General features: G+C 36.8%; 1 protein-coding gene across 1 annotated transcript in view; it reads left to right on the top strand.

The window, feature by feature from the left end:
- The first annotated feature begins 614 nt into the window (after window positions 1-614).
- The window catches only part of Zswim2 (zinc finger SWIM-type containing 2), an 18372-nt gene continuing 8347 nt past the window's right edge, over window positions 615-10639 (top strand). The window contains exons 1-4 of the mRNA XM_021194810.1: window positions 615-827; window positions 2229-2305; window positions 3120-3160; window positions 9393-9603. Coding sequence (XP_021050469.1) covers window positions 663-827; window positions 2229-2305; window positions 3120-3160; window positions 9393-9603 — 494 coding nt within the window. The 5' untranslated portion in view covers window positions 615-662. The remainder of the gene's footprint in view (window positions 828-2228; window positions 2306-3119; window positions 3161-9392; window positions 9604-10639) is intronic.

The raw sequence follows: 10639 nt of genomic DNA, 5'->3' as shown, positions 1-10639 counted from the left end.
TTAGGATAGCTCTCAACTTGGGATATAGAAACAAAGTTCAGAAACAATTTGGGGATTGTTGGGTCAGCCTTGAAAAATCTTACTCCTTAATATAGTGCTTTATCAATTTTGAGTGTGTGGATACTGACAGCACATCCAATATCTAAACCCAACATGAAACTTGAGAGTTTCTCCTAGCTTCCAAACCAACACAGCAACACACACACACACACACACACACACACACACACACACACACACCTAGCTGATCTACTAGCTCTATTTTCTCCATCTTTCCTCAGCGACTAATTGCATGCTGTTGTGAGCCACTGGAAAATGTGGAATATCAACAGTCGTGGTGAGATTTTTGATTATGAAAGAGAAATTCGCAGAACGTAACTTTATCCTCTGGAGCCCACACTGTAACTGAGTCTGAGAATGTGCAGATCGACAGTCTTGCCTGTGAACAAATAAGCAAAAAGAATACTAGGTGTGCAGCTGTGCCTGTGACCTCAGGTTTGAAAGTCTAAGTATGGACTTCGGAAATTTCTCCAGCCCCAACTACAGCAGGGCAGCGCTCGGGACAGAACCACCGTTACCGCGGCAACCGCGCTGCACGCTGTTGCCATAGAGACTCAAGGCGCCTCCGAAACCTTAACGTAGAGGCGCCACGGCCGCCAGGGATGCTTCGCGGAGGCTGTAAAGCCTCAGAAAAGCGAAGACACTTAAGCGAGAGCCTAAGCTGGCAGCAAGACCAGGCGCTGAGTAGCAGCATCTATCTCCTGCGACAGATCGGCCCCACTGGCTTCCTCCTGAGGGAGGAGGAGCCAGAAAAAGGGGATTTCCGAGTAACTACCAATCTCCCTTGGGAATTGGGGGATGGGCAGTAGGAGAAGGGCGGGAGGGGGCGGGGTAGGGGAGGTGTCCCAAGCCAACTTCCTAGTGCCTGCAGACCAGACCTCACAAGAGAAATGGTGGCGCACTTGGGAGGCAGAGGCAGGTGGATTTCTGAGTTCGTGCCCAGCCTGGTCTATAGAGTGGGTTCCAGAACAGCCAGGGCTACACAGAGAAACCCTGTCTCGAAAAAAAAAAAGAGAAAGACTGAGACAGAGACAGACAGAGATAGACAGACAGACAGACAGAGTCAGAGAGAGAGACAGAGAGAGAAATCATTCCCATAAATACTTCCAGACTTTAAAAATGTGCACCTTACAAAAGGAAATACAAAAGGAAATACTATTTGCCAGAAAATATTCTTCCTTGATAGTTAGGAACTCAAATTGCGTCCAATTCTTGTAAAATTATGAACCTTGAGTTTTAGTAAGAAAAACAAATATAGGAGAGGGTTATATGAATATTTAGTTGTGGTATGTGTATTCCTGGTTGCCTTGTTGGTGTTTACCAGCCCTGTAAATCAAATGAGAATCCTACTATCTTCTAAATATTTGCTCATTAAAATCAGTTTCTCTATAATAGTTTCTATGATCATTTTCTTTTTGCTCAATTTTAAAACTGTAACAGCTCATTAAAGGGTAGTTTCAATGTTGATACTTTGAAAGCATGTGCGTGAGAAAGAGTTCCATTTCGATTTGTTAAAAGAGAACAGATGTTTCATATTTACATGTCCTGCTCTTGTCTGTCAAAAATGAGCCACTGAACACTTCCCTGTAGTTTTAGAAACTTTGAATATATTGCCTCATAGTTAAGAGTACTGGATACAGTTTATCACTCTGTGCTTTGTTCAAAGCATGCTTCTTTGATTTGCTCATTTATTGAGTTTAACAGTTTTAGCCTATGCAGTCTTAAATAAAACCAATCTTCTCTACCGAAAGTAAAGTTCGAATGCAAAAGTCAATCAACCAAAAAATCAATCAATAAATAATCAAGGTGTGCAAGCCTTTTTACAAAAGCCATTTAACTCTATACTTCAAAAAAAAAAGTAATGGTTTGGAAGGAGAGCTTTTAATTTTAGATTTAATTTCATCTAAGTATAGATGACTTTTAGAAAATGTGTTAATTCACAGTGCCAGTTGCTAACCAAGGCCAAGAATAAAGGAGTAGAAACCCAGTTTCGAATGTTAAGAGAGAATATTTCTCAGAAGGCTCTGTTTGATCATATCCAAAGTTCAGAGCCACTTAACCAATCAAGAATTTAAATCTCTTTTAATCTAGTTATTTTATCAATTTAGTTTTATCCTAACTCTTAAAATTAACTGGGATTTTTTCTTGATTTTATTTTTACTGTAAAGGTTTTGCTTGGAAACCCACATGAGTGCAGCTGCCCCACATTTCTGAGGAGGGGGGAACTATGCAAGCACATATGCTGGTGAGTGACTCTTAGCAATGGCCTTCCACAAAGAAACCTGCCTTACCACTGTTCAGGGTTTGAATACACCACAATTAAGGAAGTTTGCTATTGAGGGAATTAAAAACTAAAATGCCATAATTTACCAGCGTGTGTCTTAGGTCACTTTTTATTAAAAATCTTTTAACATAGGTTACTGGTTCTACCTGAAAGAAAGATAAATATATTGGCCTTTCAAATATATGGTGTGCTTACACTATTTCCAGTATTATTTTATGACAGTACAGGGTACGATTATTCCTTCTGCTTTTAATATACTATAACTCATTTCATATAATATTTTAACCATAAACTAAATGGAAATATTATCCAAGTATATAGTACATATTAATGTAATTAATGCTGAAGCACATTTACTATATTTTTTTAATATATGTTTTTTGAGCTCTTTAAAGTCACAATGTTAGTGAGATTTGAAAGTTTTCTACTGCACATTAAAATAGTAGATGTGGAAAAACAGTCACTTGACATTTACTTGTAAGGAAGTTAAAGGAAGTACTGGCAATGCCTGGTTTTTTTCATTCTTCCTGGAAGGACTGTGTCTTGAGAAATAAAGGCACTCTCTCTCTCTAATAATTATCATGGCATAATTTGCCTGTCAATCTCACATCAACTTACCTTAAAACATAACTATAACAGAATATTGATTAAGTTTAAGTTTATTTATAACATTTTCTGCATTAACTAATTCTCTTTCTAGCCTACATGTTCAAACAATATGTTTTAAGATTATATACAAGTAAATGTTTTAATTTTTTCTACTTGTGAATATTAGGGTGTTATTGAAAAAATTCAAGCTTCCAAGGAATCATGAATGTAAGTTTTTGACTTTTTATTTTCTAATCCTTTACTAATTTGAAATTAACAAAACTATGATAACCTTTCATTTAAGCATATTCTAAACTTGAATGCTTATTTTTCCTAAACGTATTTTTTCAAGTTAACTGTCTCTTTCTAAACTTCTTACATTTCAGAAAGTTCAGTCTCATCTTAAGCAAAAATACATTTGTATATCCCACTCGAACTCAGATTCTTAATAAACACATGGATAAGGCCCACAGAGCTGGCTCAGCAGGTAGAACTGCTTGCAGGGCATGCCTGAGGGGCTGAATTCAGTCCCTAAACATAGTGGAAGGAAAGAGCCAACCCCCGAAATGTCCTGTGAGATCCACATGTACACGGTGGTACATGCTCACATGAAGGAGCAGGCATGCATTAATAATAAAAATACATAAAAACTGACCCAAAATTTTAAAAAATATATATGTTTTCTTCAAAATTTGCACAAGATTTAAATTTAGAAAAAAAAAAAAAAAACAGAGATGAAACAATGGTGTTATCTGGAAGAAAATAACTTTCCTTATTCTAAGCAAAGATTCATAGTGGTTTTATATACAAAATTTGTATAGAATAAGTAAAAAATTCTCAGGTCCCTGAACTACCATGACACATAATTACGCTCAAAACTACCTTGGCTAAACCAGGCATGGTGGTGCATGCCTTTAAGTCCAGTGTTCAGGAAGCTGAGGCAGACAGAGCTCTGTGAGTTCAAGGCCAGCCTGGTCTACAGAGTGAGTTCCAGTACAGCCAGAGCTATATAGTGAAAAGAGGAAAACAAAAGAAAGAAGAAGAAGAAGAAGAAGAAGAAGAAGAAGAAGAAGAAGAAGAAGAAGAAGAAGAAGAAGAAGAAGAAGAAGAAGAAGAAGAAAACTAAAAAAAAAAAAAGTTCGGCTGAAATTTTTGTGCAGATGTTTTTTAGACATTTTTATGCTACTTAAATTTGGTTTTAATAGCCAGGCGTGGTGGTGCACGTCTTTAATTCCCAGCATTTGGGAGGCAGAGGCAGGCAGATTTCTGAGTTCAAGGCCAGCCTGGTCTACAGAGTGAGTTCCAGGACAGCCAGGACTACACAGAAAAACCCTGTCTCGAAAAAAAAACAAAAGAAAAAAAATTTGGTTTTAATGAGCTCAAAATTAGAAGAAAAAGAAAAAAGTCTTTCATTATACAGATACTGTTGTCTGTACAAAAGTAATGCCTATAACTGAGGAGTTGTTTGATGTTCAACCTAAGGACTGAATTTTGAATTTAGGTGATTAATATTCATAATATTCATGAAGAATCAAAGTGACAATCTCATTTAAAATTTTTAATCCAAAACTTTTACTTAGGCAAATTCACTCCCCCCACCCCAGCTCTCATACAAATATATTTTAATATTATGTTAAAAATAAATTAACACTGGTGTTTTCACGTGTAGTTTCCTCTTGGTCTCTTAAGTTCACATAGTCTTTCAGAAATGTCTCCTACTTTTTACAACTCCAGCTGTTAATTTTGTATTGCTGATTGCTGCCTAGTTACAAACCAACATTTCCAGCTGCCTTCTGGAAAGCTGATTTTGAAGGCCCCCCACAGACATGTTGAGCAGCAGATTTCCCTGATCCCTGTTCCCCTCTCATATGCCAGATGTCACATACTGTCTCAGTCACTGCCCTGTTGCTGTAAAGTGACACCATGACCAAGGAAATTGAGGAAAGCAAGCATTAACTTGCAGCCTGCTAGCAGCTTCTGCGATGTATCCCATTACCATCACAGCAGCAAGCAGGCAGGCACTGCAACAGTAGTGGAGAGCTACATCCTGATCTGAACGCAGAGACACACTAGCCCTGGCAGGAGCTTTTGGAAACCTCAAACCCATCATCCAGAGAAACACTTCCACAAGGCCACACCTACTAATTCTCTCATCCAATCAAATATACTCCCTGGTAACTAAGCATTTAAATACATGAGCCACCCACTCTGACTTCCCCTTTTATTTCCTTGCTGAACCTAGTTCTTCATTTGTCTCCTCATACTCTTCTTTGGTGTCTAGCCGTTCTCCCGACCCTGTTTATTCTACACCCTGACTTTTCCTCAGGTTTCCTAGCTGTGGAGTTCTTCCCATCATTCCACCAGCTTACCCCTGTCCTCTACACTGTTTTATGCCTCCTCGGTCATCTCTGCAAATCCTTTCCGCATGTTGACAAGGTTGTATGACCTCACGCATGTGTCCTTTTCTATTTCAACATGTTGACTCTCTCCAAAAGTCTCATTCTTGCTGACCTTAATACTGTCTTTCCATAGCATATTCACAAGCTTCCGTGTTTCAGTTGAAGAACGTTCAGTTCAGTTGAAGAAACATAAGACAAGCCATATGTGCAGTTTTGTAGTTGCAGTTTTATAAGAATCAAAAGAAACTGAGAAAGAATGGAAATTAATATAGCAAAATAAACTGTCACTGTGCAATTGGAGAAGATATTAGAAACACTATTTTCTCATTTTTGTTTTGTCTTCAAAATCTAATGTGTTTTAAAACTTCTCTGGCTCTGTACTCAAGCAGAGTATATTTCAATTGCGAACACTTGATCTGCTTGTGGTCGAATGTATGAAAACGTCATAAGGAAACCTATTACTTCATATGCTAACTTAAAAATAAATAACAAGGCCTTGTTGAACATCAGTGGGCGGAGTGGCCCTTGGCTCTGAGGGGGTTAGATGCCCTAGGTAGGGGAATGCCAAGGCTGAAAGGCCAGAGTGGGCAGGTGGGCGGGGGAGCACCTTCATAGAGGCAGGAGGAAGAGGGGGGCATAGGGGGTTTCCAGAGGGGAGACCTGGAAAGGGGTTAACATATGAAATGTAAATAAAGAAAATATCCAATAAAATACAAAATAAAACAAATAAATAACAAAAAGAAAAATTAACTTATATAATACCCAAGTCATCACAAACATACTCATAAAAACATTGTTAACTACAGATGATCAGCTGTAAACATAAACAACAAAAATTTTAATTCATATTTTTTCAGCCATATTAGCTAAACCTAGGCATATGACAGTTCCTATGGCCAGTGACTAAACTATTACACAGTGGCTAAAATATTACATTTACTTAGATGTAAAACATTACATTTAAGTGTGTGTATTAGGTATTTTCTCACTTCAAAAGCAGCATTTAACTATGGATTGTTCTAATAGTTCATGTACTTTGTACTCCGTTAAGGCAAAAGCCTTTATTTTTCCATGAGTACAGAGAGCATTAAATTAGTAAATTATTTGTATCGACTGTGTATGTTAATTTTGAAACTTTATACTTCCTAACTGAAATAAATATTTTGAACATTGAACTCTGTTTCTCCCAAAAGTATATTTCTCATCAAACTTAAATATATCATCCAGTGGTTTCTTTTGAATACAATGGTGTATGAAGCCATCTGTTAAATTATTCATACATAAATAAAAACATATTTTAAAAGAAACTTTCAAATTTCCACGTAAAGATATACAGAATTTTTTATATGTTGCTTTTATGATTATAAATACACACACACATATATATATATACTAAAAATGTAAAACTACATAGACCTATTTTGTTTGAATTCTGTATTCTGCTTTTCCCACACAATTTCTATCATTTTATATGTTCAGTTCTATGTATTTGTTGTGAATTTTTCAAATGGCTAATGTTCCACTGACTATAGCATATGAAAATTAACCTATTATTCAATATTTATTTCACTTCTACTATTATATTGCTTTGTATGATGCTTTCTTGTTTTAATTTTGGAGCCTAGAAAATCATTCATTTTTAACAGTCATATTAAGAATTTTTGTTTGCTTCTCATACAAATTACTCTTTTAAATACTTTCACTGGTTTGCCATGAGTTCAGAAGTGTATCAATATTCTTACGTGTTTTAGGTTCATGTTTACTAGAACATAAAGATATTAACCACAGATTTAAGTCTCTACTAGAAATAAAGATACAGAGAAACATTTTGACTTGTTAATATTACTGTAATTTTAGGATAAAACAGACTAAGTCGTATAAGTTATAAGTAATGACAGATGAAAATTCATAGTGATTTTCTCATGCCTTCTAAATTAAGCAAGAGATTGTTTTCAGTCTCTCACATGTCAAACATTTCTATGCAGAAATCCCAGATGCCTCCAAACAACATCTTAAGTATATATACTTAATATAAGTATATATTATACTTTCACTCATTATTATGTATTTCATAGATTTAATTTAATGTCTCTGCATTATTCTTGCTTTAATTCACTTGAAAGAAGGATAGAAGTAATTTACTGAGATAACTGTGTGGTGATGCAAAGATGATTAATTCAAACCAGACACCACCTTTCACCCTGCACCAACACATACAGATGCCACGGTAACAAAAACTATTGCCATTATAAGGAAAAGGTGGTCCGAAAGGGCAGAGACAGTACACACGAAAAGAAAAGAAATCGGTTTAACAGTAGGAAGAAGCCACAGAATGCAGGAACATACTTTCAAAGAGGCATCATTTCTGAAATGATTTTTTAGTTTTATTTCAATAAACAGCCAAAGGATAATTTATACATAAAGGACTGCACATAGCAAACAAGGAGCTGGATGGTAGCCTTGCAAATCTCATTAGAATCAGAAGAGAAGTCAGTCAAAATAAGAGAGGAACACACACACTAAATAAAACGTAACAACTATACAACTGTGTTGTTTGCCTCATGTTCTCAAGACCGTAAGAACAGTCAGTAAGTAAAATTTAACTCTTGTAATAGATTGAGCTTATTAGGCAAAGCTAGCTCCCTTGTTCTTGTCTTACAGAACACTTCCGTTGGTCTCAACACTGCTTCTATCGGTTCTATTACTGTCTAATTCATTTTATACCACACAGAACAGTTTCTGGGCAGTTTCTTTTGTGAAATTCTTAAATGTGCAATCTTTTGTTCAGTTTCTTTATTATATTCTCCTTTTTTTTTTTTTTAAAGAGAGCAGATGTTACTGTTTCTCTATAACAAATAATGCTCCTTCTCCAAGTACTGGGTGATTAAAGTTTGATTTCCTCCCATAATCCACCTGCACCTGCCACACCACCCAAGAGAAGAAACAAAAAAAAGGTTTCTGTACTGAAACAGAAATAGTAATTTTTTTTTCTTGCAGTTCCTTCAGTATTTAATTGGGTGAATCTTTCCAAGAAAACAAGAGCTTTCACACCCCTGCATATAATATTTAACTTACATGTATTTAAAATACACAACATAAACAGAACTCAGGAGTCTAACCAGAATTTAAACTGTGCTATCATAGGGAGAGAAGGCAGAAGGGGGAAGGAGCCATGGATGGGGAGAAAGAATCTCAAGTTCTAAGACTATAACTACATACAACACAGTTGTTTGTAGGAGCACCAGAATACAGGAAATGCATAACTCAAGAATGTATAAACCAAGGGTATAGGCAATGGCAGTGTCCAAGTCTGCCATGACATAGATGATCAAAGCTCTCTTTTCTGTGGATACAAAACCAAAATAGGAAAAAGTCACAAGTATTATCTGATAGAAAGCCTCCTCTCTGTTGTCTGCTCATTAACAAACACTAGCCATGCATACATATCCACGTGCCCCTATTTTCTCTATGTATTCATACTGTTGCTTAATTCATTCCAGCTTTTATTCATTTTCTTTATTTGTATCTGTGTATGTGTTTGTGTCTCTATGGGTGTATGACCAATGTAGGGGTGTCCACCGAGGCCAGAATGAGGCTGGCTGTTGGAATCTCTGAGGCTGGGATTGCAAGGGTGCTGGGAAGTGAACCTGTATCCTCTGCAAGTTCAGTACATGCTCTTAACCAATGAGCCATGCCTCCTACCTTTATTTTAATACTATTGTATATTGATGACGTATTTGTTTGCGGGCACATGAAAAGACCAAATGTCAACACGATGACAATCCTATGGTAATATTATCACACCCCAAGCCCGTGATGCAGGCTGTACTAGCTTCAGTAACAAGGTGGGGGGAAGTCAGTTGCATTATTTCTATAAGTTGCTCCTTTCTAGCCACTTTTCCCCCAATTAGAACACAAAGAAGCAGTGAGCATGACTAGAACATTCCACCTGGTGCTCTCTCTCTCTCATATTTGAAAGAAAACTATAACTCAGTCTGCAACTACCTCTTTGCGTTTCCTTTCTTGCCACCAAATTCTAATGCTTCAACATTTTTCACCAGCTGCTTTTCAGTTGGGTCTTACCGAAGGAAAAATAAATGACTTGCTACGGGGGATACATCAGGTCCAAGCGCCGCAGCGTAGAGCAAGTGACGGGACTGCGCATGTGGAAGAAGATGGCTACCTTAAGCAGAAGGACATCAATGCAGGGGATATCTGCCCTATTTGTCAGGAAGTGCTGCTGGAGAAGAAACTCCCTGTCACCTTCTGCAGGTGACGCCTTTGTCTTTGTACTCTAAAGCCTTACGAAAATTCTTGATTAACATTCCTAGGAAGTGACATCATGAAATTCCTTGATAGATAAAACAAGAAAGAAAAGCTTCCCCTGTGTTTATTTCCTTTGTGTTCTTTTGTTTCCTAGTGTGTATCTTATGAGATGTCCTGTTCTAAATATTTCTAGGCTATGTTTTCAGGGTAAAAATTGAAAGTATCAGTGCATAGTTATTCTTCCCTCTGCTTTAGTTAATGAAGAATAGGAAGACTTTTTTTTTTTAATTAATCCCTTTTACCTTTATTGATTGACTGGTTAGTTGACTGCTTTGGTGGGTGTGGAGTCACGTGCTTTGGCCCACGTGAAGGTCAGAGGAGAACTGTGGAAGCTGACTTTTCTCCTTTCACTTTGTGTCCCAGCAATGAGATCACTACCCAACTGCCTTTACTCATTTCCCATCTCACCAGTCCTTGGTTTTTTTTTTTTTTCTTTATATGGTAAAATTATATGACTGTAATAATATTTTCTGAATGTAAAATTATTTTACTTTGAAGTTGTAAATGTTCTTTTCAATTTTTAAGGAATTCTATCTTCTAATTTAAGGTGTTCAGATTTTTTACTTAGCGAGTGAATGTCCTCACTGAGAGAAGCTTGTTCATACTGTTCTTCAAGGGCATTCACGCTGGACTTTAGAAGCTGAGGGTGCTATTTGCTGGTTAATTCTCTTCTTTATTTCTTTTCTCCTGCGTGTTTGACAAATATTTGACTCCTAGTTTGCATATGTGCATTTGGTTGCTTTTATTGGATACTTAAAAGGTAGTACTTCCCCAAACATTATTTCTCCCACAGAGATTGCTCACATGTTTAAGATGTCTCATGATTTTTCAGTAAAGCAAAAGAGAGAAAAGGAGGGAAGGATCTACCCTGCACCCCCGTTGAAAAAATTAACATCTTAACTTTCATTTGTGTTGAAACTACACTTATTCTGGCCTTATGAATAAAAAATAATTTTATGGGGCTGGTGAGATGGCTCAGTGG

This window comes from Mus pahari, chromosome 3 (assembly GCF_900095145.1).
Source record: "Mus pahari chromosome 3, PAHARI_EIJ_v1.1, whole genome shotgun sequence".
NCBI classification, from domain to species: domain Eukaryota; kingdom Metazoa; phylum Chordata; class Mammalia; order Rodentia; family Muridae; genus Mus; species Mus pahari.
The sequence above is the reverse complement of the archived record's forward strand: the minus strand, read 5'-3'. Positions and strand labels throughout refer to the sequence as shown.